This window comes from Phyllobates terribilis, unplaced genomic scaffold (genome assembly GCF_046119375.1).
Source record: "Phyllobates terribilis strain yellow unplaced genomic scaffold, ASM4611937v1 Scaffold_9__5_contigs__length_417890890, whole genome shotgun sequence".
NCBI classification, from domain to species: Eukaryota; Metazoa; Chordata; class Amphibia; order Anura; family Dendrobatidae; genus Phyllobates; species Phyllobates terribilis.
The window spans coordinates 346,991,879-347,011,029 of record NW_027362769.1 but is presented as its reverse complement, the minus strand read 5'-3'; the positions used below and the strand labels follow the sequence as shown (position 1 = coordinate 347,011,029).

General features: G+C 43.0%; 1 protein-coding gene across 2 annotated transcripts; it reads left to right on the top strand.

Moving 5' to 3' along the window:
- The first annotated feature begins 2,190 nt into the window (after positions 1-2,190).
- Positions 2,191-15,840, top strand: UBE2I (ubiquitin conjugating enzyme E2 I). 2 transcript variants are annotated; one of them, XM_073648096.1, is made up of 7 exons: positions 2,191-2,586; positions 8,255-8,331; positions 8,423-8,506; positions 13,053-13,125; positions 13,644-13,753; positions 13,831-13,910; positions 14,995-15,840. In XM_073648096.1, the coding sequence occupies exons 2-7, from the start codon at positions 8,266-8,268 to the stop codon at positions 15,056-15,058; spliced, it is 477 nt and encodes a 158-aa protein (XP_073504197.1). In that variant the 5' UTR covers positions 2,191-2,586; positions 8,255-8,265; the 3' UTR covers positions 15,059-15,840. The 2 variants fall into 2 exon arrangements, with proteins under 2 accessions (XP_073504197.1, XP_073504198.1); XM_073648097.1 differs by lacking the exon at positions 2,191-2,586 and adding an exon at positions 3,230-3,490.
- The last annotated feature ends 3,311 nt before the right edge of the window (positions 15,841-19,151 follow it).

Sequence of the window (19,151 nt, the reverse complement as noted above, 5' to 3'; positions counted from 1 at the left end):
AAAAACGACTGGTGGGGAAAAAAAAAAGTTCTTCAGGGAAAAAAATATATTTTGTCTCCCAAAACTCTTCCAAACTTAGTTAAGTACATTCTCATCCAAAAAGTCCATAAAAAGGATCTGTGCCTAAAGTGGTTTCTGCTTAAGAAACTCTGAGTGAACAGCACTAATAAGGGTCTTGAGGTTTTATTTTCAGGAGGGCACCGATTTATACCCCGTATATTTTTTTAAATTTCATGTAAGTTTTTGTTATTACTAGTTATTACGCTTGAATATATTATTTATTTTATGCAAATTATTATGGTTATAATTCCTGTATCTCCATTAATTTTATGTAATTTATTATTCCGTTAAGTTTTTTTATTTTATGTAATAATTGTTACAAGGTTTATTATTATACTACAGCTATATGTACTTTTTCAATGCAAATTATCCCTGTATATTTTACCACTAGTTTATTAATATGGTTATTATTCATCATTTATTATATGCAAACCATACATAGATTAAGTGATATAATCCATAGTTATTTTTAGTATTTAGTAATGGTTTTTATTACAGTATATATATTTTTTTATTTCATGTAAGTTTTTATTATCACTAGTTATTACGTTTGTAAATATTTTTTATTTTATGTAAATTACGATCATTATTCCTGTATGTTTATTAATTTTGTGTAAATTATTACTCCTTTGTTGTTTTTATTTTATGTAATTATTACTACAGTTATTATTGCTGTATATTAATTTTATTATGGTTATTACCCTTTTTTAATGTAATTATTACTATGTTTAGAACTATGGTTATATGTCCTTTTTTATGGCAACTATCCCTGTATATTTTAATCATTATCTTTTTTCAATCAATATGGTTATTATTCACCGTTTAATACTATATGGAAACCATACATCGTTTTTATGTAATATAAATAATCCATAGTTATTATTAGTAATGGTTTTATGTAAGTTTTTATTCTGCTTTTGTATATATTTTTTATTTTATGTAAATGGTTACGGTCATTATTCCTGTATGTTTATTCATTTTATATAAATTATGCCTTTTTTTATTTTATGTAATTATTAATAGTTATTATTCCTGTGTATTAGTAATTTTATTTTTATTATGGTTATTACGCCTGTTTTTTATGAAATCATTAATATGTTTATTATTACTATGGTTAGATTGTACTTATGTAATTTATCCCTTTATATTTTATTCTAGCACTATTTACTTTCATTCATTTTATTTTTCTGATTATTATTCACCCTGTTTAATATTATATGTAAATTAATTATTATTATTCACAGTAAATGCTAATTATTATTCCTATGGTTAGATGTACTTTATGTAACTTAGCCCTGTATATTTTTAATTGTCACAGTTTTTATTCAGTTTAATATGATTATTATACGCCTTATTTAATGATTATTATTCACACTATTATATGATAATTATTATTACACTGGTTACTTATTAATGAATATTATGCCTGGTAACATTATTTTGCACACCATGATCACAGTCTGTGGATTATTCTTCTGCCCATTATACATAGATTATCACTATTCTCAGCCTTTCCTCCCTATGGTTCCTAGTCCTTCTTCCCTTGCTCTCGGTGTCCGGTCCTGCAGCATGCTCCCGGCGGTGGCCGCCATGCTCCGAGCTCGGCGTGCTCCGCTCTGCTCCCTCACACTACCCTCCTCCCCTCGGGCCGCTGTTAGGGACCGTCTCCACTCCTCCGCTCCCCTCTCTGCAGCACGGACTCGTCTTTGTAACGACTCCGGCGATTGGTCACTTTATCCCCGTCCCCGCCCATTATCTGCCAAGCCCACCAATCAGAGCACAGCTCTCTCCCGGCTGCATCCTGCTTTCCATTCCGTGTGGAGGAAAAAAACCCTGAGCCATTTTAGGCCTCACGACCCAGTTCGGTATCAATGGTCGAACCTCGGGTGTTTTAGTCGATATATATCGATGATTAAGCTCCTCCCCTCCCTATAAGTCGTGATTGTACACGGTTATCTGATTCACACTCACCGCTGTGCCTCGTTACAGACTCCCTGAGGCCTAGTCCTTAGTCCCGACCGGCACTTTGTAGACGGTCCCTTATTTTTAGAACGCGGCTCCTTTAAGTGCATAGCTGACTACGCCTCTGCCTGCGCGCCTGTTTTTTTCCTCCATATTCTTCCCCTCACCGTTATATCAGGGCGACATAAACCGGTGATAGAAAGGTTTTATGATTAATTTATAACCGGTGTGTTTTTAATGTGTATCTGTGGCCGGGTGAGGGCGCCGGCGGCACATAGGGGGTGGGCTCTGGTGGTCTACACGGGGATAGACGGTATTTGTAGCGTACTGCGCCTCCTGCTGGGCGGGGCAGGAGTTGGTTGGGGGCTTTGGCGGTTTTTTTTTATTCCCATGCAGGCAGTAGTGAGGGCAGCTCCGGGACTGGGGTCCTTGTGACATGAGGTCCTATTTAGTCTGGGTCAGGTTCAGTGCTGCTTCAGGAGGGAAACTTTAGGGGCTTTGTCCCGACACAAAGAGCAGTGACCGCCGCGGAGCCCGGATTGTCAGGGGGTGAAGCCACAGCAGGTGAGCGGCTCCCGGGGCCGGGAGGAGAGGGCTGCTCACGGCGGAGCACGGGCGGGGGCGGAGGCCGCAGCGTCACCGGGGCGCCCCCTCATCTGCTATGGGAACGGCGGAGGGATCCGGTACCGGGCGGCCGGTGCTGCGGCCCAGGAGGCGGGGGCCATCCCCCCATTCATTCTGCTGATGCCGGGGCAGCATGTCCTCCTCCTCCGAGCTGTCACTGCCCTGCTGGACTAGTCCTTACAGGCTGGGTCCTGCCCCACTGAGGGCCACCACTAGGGGGCACCATGCTGCCATTAGTCATCTCTTTTTAATGCTTTTATGCCCCCAACCTACTGATGATAAAGTCCCTCCGTATTTGGGGAACATCCAACCCCCCGTGGAGGGGGTTTCCTCCATCCTCCCACCCCTCTGTATAAATGGGTGACTGCTCTGTAAGGACTCTGCATATGCTAATGACCTGTAGGAGTCATGTGGGTGGAGCTTATCCTTCTGAAGAGTCCAGCAGGCAGGTCCTCCTTCCATAGACCTGGTGTATTGAGCCAAGCCCAGACCATGCACCTGGTGTGTGGAGGTTGGGCCAGCAGGACTAGAGTATAAGCTCCGCCCCCATGACTCCTTTCAGGTTATTAGAAATAACCTGCACAATACAGCAGAATGTGATATATTTGAGCAAATCAACCTGAATGGGTGTTCAGTCATGCCTAATAACCAGCCCTGTTTCTATGTCATGCCGCCTCAGCCAGTATAGGAGGACATCAATAGTGAACCATTGCCTTATTGGTGGTGGTTTGGGGCCCCAAAAAAACTTCCTGCCGTGCTCTTGTTTTAATAATTAATGTGCCCCTTAGCAATACGTCTGCCCACGTGCAAGAAATACCTGGAAAGACTTCAGGAATATATTCAGGTAAGAAAGATCTGCTGGATTAGGGACACATGAGCATGTTAAAGCTAAAGATATGCAGGTGAGAGCACTGGACGAGACAGGACGCAAAGTCCCATTCACTGCAGCTTATTAAGGAGTTGCGTTACAAGCCATTCTCTCCAAGATTAATGGGTGCAATTCCAATAATGCCCTGCAGATGGCAGTTTGATGCGATCAAGTTCAGTGTGCTTGGAAGAGACGTAGACCCAGGAAGTCGCTATGGTAGGGATATATATATATATATATATATATATATATATATATATATATATATATATATATATATATCTCTCTATCTCTATTTATCCCCAATCCTGTTCCTTTCTGGGTTATAATTAACTTTCCAACTTGGTTTTCTTTGATATCTGCCCTTGCTCCATGTTATGTGCTACCACGATCTGAAGACAAAAGCTGAATTTAAAAGCTGAGTATATTGGAAAGTTTATTACATTTTACAAATAGGGAGGTGGTCTCGACTGTCACAGCAACTTAAAAAGCAAAAAAAAAAAAACGTTGGCTTTGGAATCAGTTAATGCTGACTATACCCATGGGGCACCTAGGGACGGCCGTGAGTGAGATCCTTCACCCCGTCCATGATGACTGTAGTGGATCGTCCTGGCTGTGATCTGATCGATGGAGCGGATAGACCTCTTGTCATATTCGCTTCCGAGCAGTGAGATGACGAAATGTCACTTTACCATTGACTGGACCTTTTGTAAGACATTAGTCATAATATACCCTTAGTATGTTGCCATTTTCAAGATTTCTGCTTGCGGTCAGTGACTGGAAAGACTCGATTGGGACATGATGACCTGACGTAGCCGATGGCAACTGTTAATCGAAGGTTAAGAAATCATTGATCTCAAGTTGAAAGGACACTTGTTGTACAGTATCCTGCTTTAGAGGTGAGGGTGGTTGAGTGTTCCCTGTTATCAGCCATTCTACAGCGAGGAGAGGCTGACTGTAAGACTAGAGATGAAGTCTAGTCTAGACTGTTCCCATTGGCAGATGGAACTGAGGGAGATGAGCAGCTGCCACACAACCCCAACAGCTGCTTTTCTCCATTGCACCTTTGAAATGAAGCCGCATGGTGGGCAGAGCCAGGAGCGCACGTTTATAGGGGGAGGTCAAGAAACACATCTGGATTATCCAGCTTTTACAGTCCCCTGTAGACTCCTCGTCCATGGATGAGGCTTCAGGTTTATGCATTTATCTGTCATGGAAGATAAATCCTAGGAAGGCAATAGGGAGCCGGTCACGTGTCGCCCCCCTCCCCCCAGACGAGCACACGTGTATCTGCATGACTGGCTCCCGACAGTCCTCTACATGAGGATCAAAGGGTAATCGGTATAATGGAAACTCCGCACTGGTAAAATACTGCAAAGTGGCATACAAGATGGCTGTGTACAGGGCACATGGGTGATAAGGCAAAGTTGTTTTACTGGACCAGAAACTACATGAGAAGATGCTCATCTACAGGAGGGTCCAGTATTGAGAACCATAAGGGCTGTGCATGATAATGGGCACGGAAGGGTGCGGCCGGCTACTAGATGACCCAGATAATGGATGCGGCCGGCTACTAGATGGCACGGAAGGGTGCAGATGGGACCTAGATGACCCAGATAATGGGCACGGAAGGGTGCGGCTGGCTACTAGATGACCCAGATAATGGATGCGGCCGGATACTAGATGGCACGGAAGGGTGAAGATGGGACCTAGATGACCCAGATAATGGGCATGGAAGGGTGCAGCTGGCTACTAGATGACCCGGATAATGGGTGCGGCTGGCTACTAGATGACCCGGATAATGGGCACGGAAGGGTGCGGCTGGCTACTAGATGATCTGGATAATGGGTGCGGCCGGCTCCTAGATGACCCGGATAATGGGCACGGAAGGGTGCGGCTGGCTACTAATGGGCACGGAAGGGTGCGGCTGGCTACTAGATGACCCGGATAATGGGAACGGAAGGGTGCGGATGATTTTTGACGTCACTCTGGCTACTGGAATAGATAGAAACATTTTTGACCTTGTAAGAACTTGACTAGCGCATGAATCTTGTAGGGAAGAAACTCAAGGGTCTGATAGAATAAAAGAAGGGCTTATGAGGAAACGTCCTGCAATGACCTGCTGCCTTCAGGGCTTCTCCTACTTGGCCGTGCTCCTTGCACTTCCTGGACGTGGATTCTGTATAGCATAGACCTTCTCTAGATCTCTTCCAGTTCTCCATCTCCTGGTCTTGCTGGCTTTCATCACTGGACTCCTAATTCTTCTTTGGCTGGAGGCTGCTGATATTTGTAGTGATTCTCTGGTTTAGTGAAAGAAGGAAATGTGAATTCAATGGATATAAACCGTTTGGCTGCACTTTGTGCCAACTGAACCCTCAGATGCTCCTGCAGACTGCTGAATTTACTCTCTAGCCAATAGGTTTAGGTGTAAAGTAAGTGCCCCCTCCCTCTTATACCTTCTTGGTGTATAGACTTTCAGTTTAATGTCTGGTTCTTCTTGGCTGAGCGCCTTTCATCTGCTTATTAAATACCGAAGTGACATGACTCAGGCTGCACGGTGTGACGATGATGAGTAGGACGCTGCTATAGAGGCCTGACCACATTCCTCCTCTGTTGGTGACACCTGCAGGAGGTATTGATTTGTGTTTCCTTCTTCATTTGAAAGCAGATTTTCTACATCAATCACTTGTAAATGTTGAAGGGCTTACCCATCGCCCGTCACTTCCACATTGGGAGCTGAAAAGCTTTGCCGACATGCGATGGCCATTTGGCAAGTCCGAACGTCGCAGGTATCGCCGTGATCAGCTTCTCTGCTGTAGAAAAAGGTTGGGTAAACCTCTTCTTGCTCCATGACATACAGGACTGGTGCTGGCTGGTGAACGGCAGCAATCGGAGCCAACTGATCGCTGCTGTTAACCACTTATATGCTGCTGTCTGTTGGAATGCGACATTTTATTTTGCTCAATTCTGCTTGGCTGAAAGAGACTCTTATTTGCACTATATACTACAATACTTTTGCATTGTATCACACAGCACAAGTGTCCTATAAGGACTGAAGGTGAAGGTAAAAAAAAATCCAAGTCAGTAAGACTGTGTGCACACTGCATCTTCTGCCCGAAAAAGCGTCCCATAAAATGTACGTACAACATCGCTGTGCACACGTGCCATCTTATGTTTCTTCTTTTAACCGCTGCTGGCTTTGGACTCTGAGACTGTTAGACAAAAATGACATGCTCGTTGCTGGGGCGGCTTCACAGCATAGAGTAAGACACCGGGGGCATAGCCACCGCCGCGAGAACGACGGCAAAACTGCAACTGGTTTCCAGAAGTGACTCTGCCTGGGAGAACTCATCGGCTCAGGGCACATGGCATGACGATGAAGACCATATACACGGGATGTGGGGATGTAAGGTGGCGACAGATTCCTTTTTTTAGAATATATTAAATTATTTAACTCCTAAAGATGAAAAAGCCAACATGGCCGAATTTACGTTTTTTTTTTCCTGGTCAACGCACACTACACAAAAAAAATCGAGATTAAAACTAAAAGACAATTGGCTCAGCAGGTAAAAAACAAGCTTTTACACAGCACAATCAGCCTGAAAAGAAGGTATAAATAACAGAAAATGGCGACCAAAACCAAATGTGTTTTTATTTTTGCAAAGTTCAGAAGTTTGTCACTAAAATATTAAAAAAAAAAAAAAAAGTTTGGTACTACGCCCTCAAGCACTTGACATCACTTTGGAATATTTTTAATTATTTTTTTTTCTAAAGTTTAGAGCACTTGTAAGAATAAAGAAAAGTGGCAAAAAGTGAAAGCTGGCTGCATCCTTTAATATCGGTTCCTCCCATCCATGATCATGTAAACTGCCAGGAGACCCAGCCGACTGGCCAGGTCCGTACCTGACCCAGCAGCCACATGGACATATGAGATATGAGGCCGTTGGTCAGGAGACCCAGCCGATTGGCCAGGTCCGTACCTGAGCCAGCAGCCACATGGACATATGAGATATGAGGCCGTTGGTCAGGAGACCCAGCCGATTGGCCAGGTCCGTACCTGAGCCAGCAGCCACATGGACATATGAGATATGAGGCCGTTGGTCAGGAGACCCAGCCGATTGGCCAGGTCCGTACCTGAGCCAGCAGCCACATGGACATATGAGATATGAGGCCGTTGGTCAGGAGACCCGGCAGTTAAGCAAAGTCTGTTGCTTGACACTCACCCAAGGGTTTGAAGGAGCCTTTCCCTTTCTGTACAGGCTTCCTGCTGACTATCCTGTGGCTGTCATCCCCCAGCGATCGATCGGCTGATATAAAGTTTTGTATCTCTGTAGCGCCACAGCTGGAGAAACGTAGCATTGCGTTGAAATCGGGTTGTGCATGCGATGCATATGTGCCAGGTCCTCCGGAGAGATGGTGATAGTTTTTATTTTAAATGTTTTTTACTCTTTTAAGATGGAACTGAGATGCGACTGATGGACCCCATATAGTTATGGCCTCTGTTGTATTGCCAGTACCCACACTAGCTTAATTGATAAAGGGGTGTATTTATAAGTAATGATCACTGACTATTTCTAAATACGTTTTACTTTAAGGAAACTTCTGTTAGACGTGTTTCTGACCTAATTTCTGTGCTGCTTCCTGCAGTTAGGGCCTTGGCCACCAGATGGCGGTGGCATTCTCATTTTGATTTAGTGCTGCACCTGGTGAGATGAGTTAACCCCGCGCTTTATGTTGCAGGAGCCCAAACTATGTCTGGCATAGCCCTGAGCAGACTCGCGCAGGAGAGGAAAGCTTGGAGAAAAGACCATCCCTTTGTAAGTTTCACAGATCCACTTATAATCAGATGCTCTCTATGTATAAGTTTAGATTATAACGTTTTATTTTGGTTTTCTTGCATTTCTCAAGGGGTTTGTTGCAGTACCAACAAAAAATCCAGATGGCACAATGAATCTGATGAACTGGGAATGCGCTATTCCAGGAAAGAAAGGGGTAAGGCTGACAACCGCTACTATTGCACCATATATGCGTGTACGTATGCGCTGTGTACAAGGTCCAGGGACTGTATCCTGGACTAGTGGCAATATTAGCACACTCGTCATAAGAGCCTATTGTGTCCATAGCAGTCTCGTGATTTACAGCGGCTTTCATCTGTCTTTTTTGAATAGGTGCTGTAAGTACAGGCAGCAGTGTCTGTATCCCTGCACACGCTGTATGCTCAGGACAGGCCGGGAACACTGTCACTCAGGCCAGACTTTCTATCTGTGATCTTATGGGCAGCAGGAGACTATAAACAGTTGAATGGGGTATAATACACAATAGTTTAGGGCTTGTAGAAACTTGAGCTAGAAAATGTTCTCTACCTAAATGGTGCAAAATCCAACACTCAAAGGGATTTTCTTACAGTAAACCTGTGTGGCATGTACATGGAATTGGCATTCATGTTTTATCCAGATTGTCTGATAGCAATGTGAGTATATAAAACAAACTGTAGTGAAAAGGGGTATTCTCAAGATGCCTCGTGAGCAGCTCACAACTCTGCAGTCTCCTTACTTCCTGATTTCTGTCAGGGTGGGATATCCTCGAGTAGCAGTATTTGGTCAGTCTTTCTTTTTCTCGGGAGTGGTAGCCAAAACCTGGTGAGGAACAATCGGAGAAAAAGTATAATAAATGCAGAATTAGTGCACTTGTTTCTATCACCCACTCCTGGTTTTGGCTCCCACTCCTGAGAAAAAATACTGATAGTGGGGCGGTGGCCTTCATAGAACTATAAAGCTCAGCACAAGTTCTACTGTAGCACATTCAGCCATCAGTGGTTTGTCCTGAGTCTAGGATGTGATCACTATAGTTACATGCAGAGATCTGGACATTTGAACAAGCACTTGGCTCACAACAGCGAGAGCTGCGGCTGCAAGATTTATTACCGCAACTTGTCAGGAGCTGAGAGGGAGATGAGCACATAATTGCTGCAGAGAAATTATTGGTGTAGCTGGGATGTTAGGAGTTAACTCCTCCTGGAATGTAACTACTGTGCACTCTTGGGCAGGAGCTAGTGGCCATACTTCATGGAAAGCAGCTGTACAATATGAAAGATAAAAGCTGTCATTGCTGGAGAATGACGGGGGGGGGGGGTTTCAGTCAGTTGAACACTTGCTTATTTTCTTCCTAATTAAAACCATTTTAATAGCTTGAGAATATGCCTTCAAGATCCCTTTTGTCCTTTTTTTTTTTTTTTTTTTTTTTTTTTTTTTTTTTTTTTATAAACCCCTTACTGACCCAGGGCTCCGGCGCTGAGCCCGCACTGAACCAGGCACATGTCAGCTGATTATACAGCTGATGACATTTGCCCGCAACAGCCACGGGTGGAATCGCGATCCACCCGCGGCTGTTAACATTTTAAATGCCGCTGTCAATCTCTCACAGCGGCATTTAACATCGCCGCGCCGGAAGCGCGGCCTTAGCCCCGCCCATCGGTGACCCCGTCATGTGATCGCGGGTCACCGATGGGTGGTCATGACAACCCTGGGTCTGCAGCAGACCCCTGTGGTTGTCATGTAAAGATTACTATGAGCGCCACCAAGTGGTCGGCGCTCATAATACAGGAGCATTTCTGCTGCATACAGGGGATCTACTGGTCCCCTGTATGTAGCAGAGGCGATCGGATAGTTGCTGCTTCTAGTCTCCCATGGATACTATAGAAGCAAGCAAAAAGTGAAAAAAAAAGTTTTTAAAAATATAGAAGTTTAAATCACCCCCCCTTTTTGCCCCATTCAAAATAAAATAATTAAAAAAATAAACTCCACATACACATATTTGGTATCGCCGCATTCAGAATCGCCCGATCTATCAATATAAAAAAAGAATTAATCCGATCGGTAAACGGCGCAACGAGAAAAAAATTCTAAACCCCAAAATTACTGTTTTTTGGTCACCGCAACATTGCAATAACGGGCGATCAAAACATCGGATCTACCCACAAACGGTATTAATAAAAACGTCAGCTCGGTGCGCAAAAAATAAGCCCTCACCAGGCCCCAGATCCCGAAAAACAGAGACACTATGGGTCTTGGGAAAATGGCGCCATTTTTTAAAAAAAATTTTTTTAGCAAACTTTGGATTTTTTTTTCACCGCTTAAATAAAAAAGAACCTATACATGTTTGGTGTCTACGAACTCGTAATGACATGGAGAATAAGAATGGCAGGCCAGTTTTAGCATTCAGTGAACGTGGTAAAAAAAAAAAAACATCTGTAGTATTGCACTTTTTTTGCAATTTCACCGCACTTGGAATTTTTATCCCGTTTTCCAGTACACTATATGGTAAAACCAGTTATGGTGTTTAAAAGTACAACTGGTCCTGCAAAAAATAAGCCCCCACATGGCCATATTGACCAAAAATAAAAACGCTTTGGCTACAAGGGGAGCAAAAAATGGAAAATCCCATGGTCGCGAAGGGGTTAAAGGGTTGTTCTCAAATTCCTGTCTATTTCCTGCTTGCTGGGAGGAAGAGGTGGGGGGTGGGGTGGTTTGGCTGTCCTGATTGACAGCTCGAGCCAACAGTCTGGCCCAGTTGTATGCTCTCCGAAGCACTCATAAGCTCTTAACTAAGCTTGTAAAGCCCCCGTCTCTCACATAGCGAGATCGCTAGCGAGATCGCTGCTGTGTCACGGTTTTGGTGACGCAACAGCGACCTCACCAGCGATGTCGCTGTGTGTGACACTTTGCAGCGATCAGGCCCCTGCTGTGAGGTCGCTGATCGCTGCAAAGTGTCCTGGACCATTTTTTGGTCGTTGGCCTCCTGCTGGCCAGCACACATCGCTGTGTGTGACCAGCGGGACCAGTGATCAGGCTGGTAACCATGATAAACATCGGGTTACTAGGGGCACACGCGCACTTAGTAACCCGCTGTTTACCATGGATACCACTCTGCCACCGTGCGCGGGAGGCTACCGCTCACCTTAGCAGAGTTGTATCCATGATAAACATCGGGTTACTAAGTGCGCGTATGCCCCTAGTAACCCGATGTTTATCATGGATACGACTCTGCTAAGGTGAACGGTAATCTCCCGCGCACCGTAGCAGAGTGGTATCCATGGTAAACAGCGGGTTACTAGGGGCACGCACGCACTTAGTAACCCGATGTTTATCATGGTTACGAGTCTGCTCCTGCTTCAGCAGGCTGGTAACCGGGAGCAGGACATCGTGGAAAGATTCTTTCCACGATGTCGCTGCTCCCCTGATCGTTGGTGAGCCTGCCTGTTTGACAGCTCACCAGTGACCACATAGCGACGCAGCAACGATCCCTGACAGGTCGTATCGTTGTCAGGATCGCTGCTGCATCGCTTAGTGTGACGGGGCCTTAAGTTCTGCTCACCGCCTTTGTTAACCAGCCACTGCTAACAAAAATGTAGTATTGTGTGTGTGTGTGTGTGTATCACACTTGTAAAGTGTTAAAATTTGCATTTTTTCCCCCTTTTTTTTTTTTTTTTCTTCCCTTTTAATTTGTGATTCGGGAATAAAAAAAAAAATAAATAAAAAAAAACAAAAAAAAAAACACTGGATCCTGACACTGGCATGCCAAAGGAACTAGATTAAAAAAACAGCTCTCGTGTATCTTTACTAATAACATATATCCATGTCCGCTTTCCCTATTGCTTACTTTTCCTGCTCCATTGGGGGGTGTGCACACAGCGTCTCTTATCAGGCAGCTACTCTGTAATTTTATTCCTTACTCCCAAGCAAATAATAATCAATGTACTTGGTGAGCTGATACAAATAGATGTATGGAATATTATATAAAACATTTATATTTCTTCAAAAAGATTAAAAAAAAAATAAAAAATATGGATATCTCTTTAGCTATACCCATACGTAAATCATGTGCAATAAAAAGTCCCCACTGGCAAAAAAAAGTATCCCCAATTACATGCGAACATGTATCCGTACAATATTTGTGCTGGTTGAGCCGACTGGGTCTGTTGGCACCCGGCAGCTGTACTTACTATGCTGGCACACTTGGCGTTCACATGATTGCCAGGTCCTACAGAAGTATTGGTAGTACTGCTGCTTCTGAACACTGTTGCGCTCATTGAGTGTTGTGTAGGTGGCAAAATGGAAGACAGAAGCGTTAATAAACCACCTCTGCCCAGAGTCCCTGGTGGAATTTGACAGCTTGAAGTACAACCTCCTAATATCCTCTAAAGTGCTACAGAATATGTTGTTGCTGTAGAAAAAAAAAATAATTTACCTGCTCCTAGATTGCAGGAGCTTTAACTCCGCCCCATCAATATACAATAGCGTGGAGTTAAAGGCAATGGCCAAGCGCTTTAAATTTGGCTATTATGAGGTTAAAGGAAATGAGGCTCTAGGACACTATGGACCATGATATCCACACAGCAGCATCTGAGCACACATGTAGTGGATGCTTATAGATTGGCTCCTGGCGACTGCCGCATCCTCCGCAGGCAAATGTGTATGCGAGCTGTAAATGTAGACTATCTTCCTGCGCTACTGACCTCTTGTCTGTTCCTTCTCTGCAGACCCCATGGGAAGGAGGACTATTTAAACTACGAATGCTTTTTAAGGATGATTATCCCTCCTCGCCTCCGAAATGTAAGTACTCAGATCACGTATGAACCAGTACTGTCCCTGCTTGGCTTGTTCCATTATGGCGCTAGTAATTCCTCCCTTTATGGTGTCACACAAATTGGTGTCCTGCTGTGCAGTCCGGCGCACAAGGCTTTACAGCTTTGCGGCATATGGATGTCCTAAGAAGGGGGAGTTTCCCATCAAAATCCATGAAAAACACATGATCAAGAGGTCAACTTCCATTTAAAGGGAGGTTGTCTTCATAATAAGAGCTGGTAATTGGCGTAACGCCCAACTACTTGGTGTAGCAGGACCCTTTAGTATAAGTGCAGGAGATAGCCTGAAGATGACCAGATTGTTGGACATTTGAGTTTTTGTTCCCATCGAAGAGACTTCTCTTCCCCCTTCTTAATTCAGGGCAGTCAGCCGAGCGTTCATGTATATGGGGAGAGTCGGGATCAGTACAGGGCTGTCAGCAATCAGGAGTACGGCCAACATTGGGATTCTCCTACGAATTCATTGTCATCCAATTCATTCCACAGGTAAATTTGAGCCTCCGTTATTCCACCCAAACGTCTATCCTTCAGGCACAGTGTGTCTGTCCATCTTAGAAGAAGATAAGGATTGGAGGCCAGCAATCACAATTAAACAGGTACTTCGGGCTCTGCGACAGTACGAGGAGCCGGACACTGCACCTGTGGGCACTCACACTTTTCTGTATGTTCACAGATCTTGTTAGGAATACAAGAACTTCTAAATGAACCAAATATACAAGATCCAGCTCAAGCAGAGGCATACACAATTTACTGGTCAGTATTTCCTGCGTCGTCAGGGTAAAAATGCTGCAAAATAAGCCATCCCCACCGAAATCTACCACCTTTTAAGATCTAGTTAGATCTTGTTTTTAATTAATTGCTTCATGCATCTAAGATGCAAAATGAATCTACTTTTTCAGCCATGATATAAAGAAAACCTACCTACCGTCTTGTGTCTGCAGATTTGTATTTCAATAGTTGCAGACTTTAGAGGGAATGTGCCATCAAAAAAATAACCTATTGTATAAATCAAGTTTTTAATGTATTAAAGGAAATCTGTCAGCAGCTTTTTGCTATGTAAGCTGAAGAAGGCATGCTGTAGGGGTTAAAACACAGATTTAAGTGTTTCCTCTCTTATCAAGCTCCATGCTGTTTGCTTGCAATTCTTGTTTTAGCACCAGGAGCTTATCGTTGGTGGACTAGAGCAGCGTGTGCATGGTAGTCTGACTCAGCCACCTCCTGTGATAGGCAGCTCACGGTGTATGGACCTTGTATATACAGAACCTGGTGTGGGCGGGGTTACCTTCCTCATCTGTGCTGCATTGCTATGGTGTGGGTGGGGTTACCTTCCTCAGCTGTGCTGCATTGCTATGGTGTGGGCGGGGTTACCTTCCTCAGCTGTGCTGCATTGCTATGGTGTGGGTGAGGTTAGCTTCCTCAGCTCTGCTTCATGCTAAATCTAAAAGCTCTGTCAGAACGGCTTCACCCATTAAACGAAGTGATAAATCATAGGATTCAGCTCCTCTTTGCCTACATCAGGCTTCTATCAGATGAGATGGCAAAAACCTGCTGACCGATTCCCGTTAAAACTTTTTTTTTTGTCTAAAGGTTGGGTGTGTATAAATAAGACATCCTGCCTTACTGTCCCAGCTCTTACATATGACCACAGCATGGAACCACTTCTGACAATCACTGGGCTCAGTAGTTTCAAGCCATACACTTCTCATGGCTGAGACTGGCCGCAGTGGTGATGGGAACCTCAAGCATAAATACTTCTCCACCTGTTTTATGTCTGACTGGTTCCTATACTTTGCATCTAATAGATTTTTGTTCTTTGCTTTCCCTCATTCTCCTCCAGCCAAAACAGAGTGGAATACGAAAAGAGAGTCAGAGCACAAGCCAAGAAGTTTGCACCATCATAAGCTTCAGAAATGTGGCATCTTAAAATAAATAAGAAAAAAATAAAAATAAAAAATAAAAAAAATGAATAAAAAAAACAAAAAAAAGGAAGGGATTGGTTTGGCAAGAACTTGTTTACAGAAAAACAAAAATAAATTTTTTTGCAAAATTGAATGACGCTAAATACAAATGAGTCACTTAGGGGAGGGGGTCGTACGTGTGCCATTTTTCCATTTTTCGCCACTTGTATAGAGTTCTAAATTTGCTGAATATCCCCCCCGTTTTTTCATACAGGGTCTCTTCCTTCAGTCTTTTTGTATTTTGATTGTTATGATGTAAAACTTGCTTTTATTTTAATATTGATGTCAGTATTTCAACTGCTGTAAAATTATAAACTTTTATACTTCTATAAATCCACTAGTAATCTATACTTTACTTTTTTTTTTTTTTTTTTTTTTTAATTTACTTTTTTTTTTTTCTTTCTTTGCTATTCGATGCAGGCATGCTTAAAAAAAAAAAAAAAAAAAAAGATAATAAAAATGTTTAGAACTATATCTAGCCTCTAGCTGGCTGTATTATAAACCAATGTCATGACTTCTACCCCCTCCCCTCCCCTAAATTTTTTTCCTTTTTTAGGTATCTCAGAAATTTAAGGTTGGTCATTTTGCAACCTAGCGCCTCCGACTTTATTTTTATTTTATTTTTTTTCTCCAGTCAGCCTCTTGCTTCTGCATCACTTCCTTTTGTGTTTATATGGCGTTCTGTCTGTGTTGCTGTTTAGATTAAAATAAACTGTTTATATAAAGGTTTTTGTTTCTTTATCTTTTTCATGGGAAAAAAAAAAAAGGACCATAGGTGGAAATCTTTTTGGCTTGTAAAACTGACATTTTGACACTTTATTTTGTAAAAGGAGGGAAAAAAAAATTGTATTTTTATTTTTTTTTCTTTTTCTTGACATCTCGGATACACAGATGATATAGCCTGGCATCTCAATGTAATCAGCTGACCATAATACTGTATGTGTTTTGTAATCCCAAAATAAAAAATTTCAGATTTAAATAAAATAAAAAAAGCAGTAAAACCAAAAATTTTAAAGCTGGTAAGTATAATGATCTTTGTTGGAGATCTGCTGATCACTGTTATCACCATAAATGATGCAAATAAAACAAGTCAATTGGAACAGACTGAATATTTTTTTTTATTATTTTAAAGAAATTGGTTGTTTTCATTAGTTTGTCATTGGACGGATGAGGTTCCTCTCATTTCTCTCAAAGTTTGGTAGAACTTCGTGCGTAGTTGATAGTCAAGGCCAATGCAATTAAGGATCGTTACCATTCCTCTTGTCAATGGGATGTGTGCGATAATGGAATTTTTCGGAGTTAATTGCTCCTGAATCCTCTCCATTGTGTTTCTTTTGTTTTTTATTATAAGTCATTACGAAAAGTCGCTGTATTATGTGGATGCCCATTTAATTGTATGCCCTCAGTGTGCATCAAATGGACAAAAGTACTGGGACGCCTGCACATCATACACCTGCAAGAGCTTTTATGACCTCCCATTCTAAATCCGTAGCCATTAATATGGACTCTGCCCCTTTGCAGCCATAATAGCTTCTGCTCTTCTGGCAAGATTTTTGGAGGTGACTGAAGTTTTTTGCCCATTTCTGACACTTATACTGGCTCATAATCTTTGTTCTAGTTTATCCTAAAGGTGTTCTTCCGCAACGAGCTCCCCCCCCCCCCCCAACCATGTCTTTATGAACCTTGATTTGAGCTCTGGGGTACAGTCCTGGGGAACATAAGCCCCTCCCAAACTGTTCCAAACAAAGTTGGAAACTATAATTGTCCAAAGTATCTTGTATGCTAAAGAATTGATTTCTCTTCAATGGAACGAAGGGGCCCTGAAAAAATGACCCCCATAGCATTATCCCTCCTCCACCAGGCATTTACTTTTGGCACAATGCAGACAGGCAGCTAACGTTCTCCTGGCATTTGCTAAACCCAGACTCGTCCATCAGATGCCAGTGTGATCAGTCATTGTACAGAACACGTTTCCAGTGCTTTACATCACTACATCTGATGCTCAGCATTGTGCTTGGTGAAGTAAGACTCGCAAGCAGCTGCACAATCATGGAAACCGAAGACAAGAAGCTCCCGCCGGGGTGCAGTGTTTGTGCTGATGTTATACCAGAGGAGGTCTGGACTCTGCCGTTATGGAGTCAGCAGAGCGTTTGTGACTTTACTGCCCTCTGCTCCTCCCCGCTCAAACGTTATGTGGTCTCCACTTCGTGGCGGAGTTCCTGCGGTTCCTTCCAATTTTCAATATCACTCACACATGATGGGGAAATAAGAAACTTCACAAATTGACTTTTACCCTGGTGGCCCCTATTACAGGGCTGCGCTTGTATTTAGTGACCTCTTTAAAGCGATCCTTTATGTCACATTTGTATGGCTAGAGGCCGGATGTTACAAACTTATGCAAAATGTGCATTTATCGATTCTATGGTGTGCCTTAATACTTTTCACCATACGATATAATACTAGATTACATGGCCAAAAATAGCTTTACTCTGCAAAATCTGCTGATTTTAGGTAGTCGTTGGAGTAATCACTAGCCACGAAGTATCACATTATCAGTGTCTGAGATTTTGTCATTGAACCTTTTCAATCATCTGGACCAATACAAAAGTGGGCATTAACACCTGAACTAATGATATTGCCACCATCTCTATAGGCCATCAAAAGGACAATGCTTTATCAGGAGGGCCATGAAATTCCATAGGTAACCCGGATTTATCTGGCCCAGTATAATGGGTCTATCTTCGAGCTATAGGGTGATCTGTATTGGGTGTGGTTTTAGATCTGATGACGTAAGGCCTCCATATACGTTAGATAAATATCAGCTGAACCCGCCGATGTTAGGCCGATGGTCTAATGCTATCTCTGCATGTGTCACAGCTGTCTAACAGCCGTGACACTTGCAGGCGTGGCGACAATGAATGAAAGGCCAAGCATGCCAAAATACTCGGCAAGCACCGGAGCATGCTCACCGAATGGGTTAATGAGGCATACTCGATCATCACTAGCCTATACACATCTGATGGTCAGTCGCTCCTGACCCCAATATATATGGGGGCCACAGTAGTGTTCAAAATAATAGCAGTCCAATATGACTAACCAGATTAATCACTGTGTTTTTGTAGAAATTATATTACCACATGTCAAACCATTTACCAGTTGGTGCAGTAGATTCTACGAAAACCAACAGACTCCGCATTCATGATCTGCAGGTTTTTGAGTCTGTGTATTTGAATAATCCACAGGGGCTGTGTTCTCACTAATTGAATTCCACCCTGCTATTATTTTGATCAATCATTCTGTGAAGAAATCGGTGTGAATCAGGTGGCCCTTATTTAAGGTTGAAGCCAGCACATGTTGTACTTGCATTTCTCCTTGAAAGCCTGAGAAATATGGGTCGTTCGAGACATTGTTCAGAGGAACAGCGTACTTTGATTAAAAAGTTGATTGGAGTGGATAAAACTTATAAAGTGCCGACAACGATAGGCTGTTCAGCTAAAATGATCTCCAATGCTTTACAATGGAAAGCAAAACCAGAGAAACGTGGAAGAAAACGGAAAACTACCATTCGAATGGATCGAAGAATGGCAAAGGCTCAGCCAATGATCAGCTCCAGGATGATCAAAGACAGTCTCAGGTTACCTGTGAGGACTGTGACAGAAGACGCCTGTGTGAAGGTAATCTCTTAGCAAGAAGTCCCCGCATGTACTGAAGCGGATACAGTTTGCCAAAGAACCCATCAACTGGCCTAAAGAGAAATGGAGAAACACTTTCCGAGTCCACAAAGTAAAATTGTTCGTTTTGGTCAAAGGGCCACAGACAGTTCGTCAGACGACCTCCAAACTCTGCATTCAAGCCACAGTACACTCTGCAGACAGTGAAGCATGGTGGTGCCAGCATCATGATATGGGCAGGTTTCTCTTACTATGGTGCCGGACCTATTTACCGCATGCCAGGGATCATGGACCAGTTTGCATATATTAAAATACTTGAAGAGGTCATGTTGCCTTACACTGAAGAGTATATGCCCTTGAAATTG

What these genes read in the sequence shown, in the direction of transcription:
- UBE2I (XM_073648096.1), top strand. Translation starts at nt 8,266, where the DNA reads ATGTCTGGCATAGCCCTGAGCAGACTCGCGCAGGAGAGGAAAGCTTGG. An exon ending in GGAGAAAAGACCATCCCTTT is followed by an intron (nt 8,332 to 8,422) that starts GTAAGTTTCACA and finishes GCATTTCTCAAG; the next exon opens with GGGTTTGTTGCAGTACCAAC. An exon ending in GAGGCATACACAATTTACTG is followed by an intron (nt 13,911 to 14,994) that starts GTCAGTATTTCC and finishes ATTCTCCTCCAG; the next exon opens with CCAAAACAGAGTGGAATACG.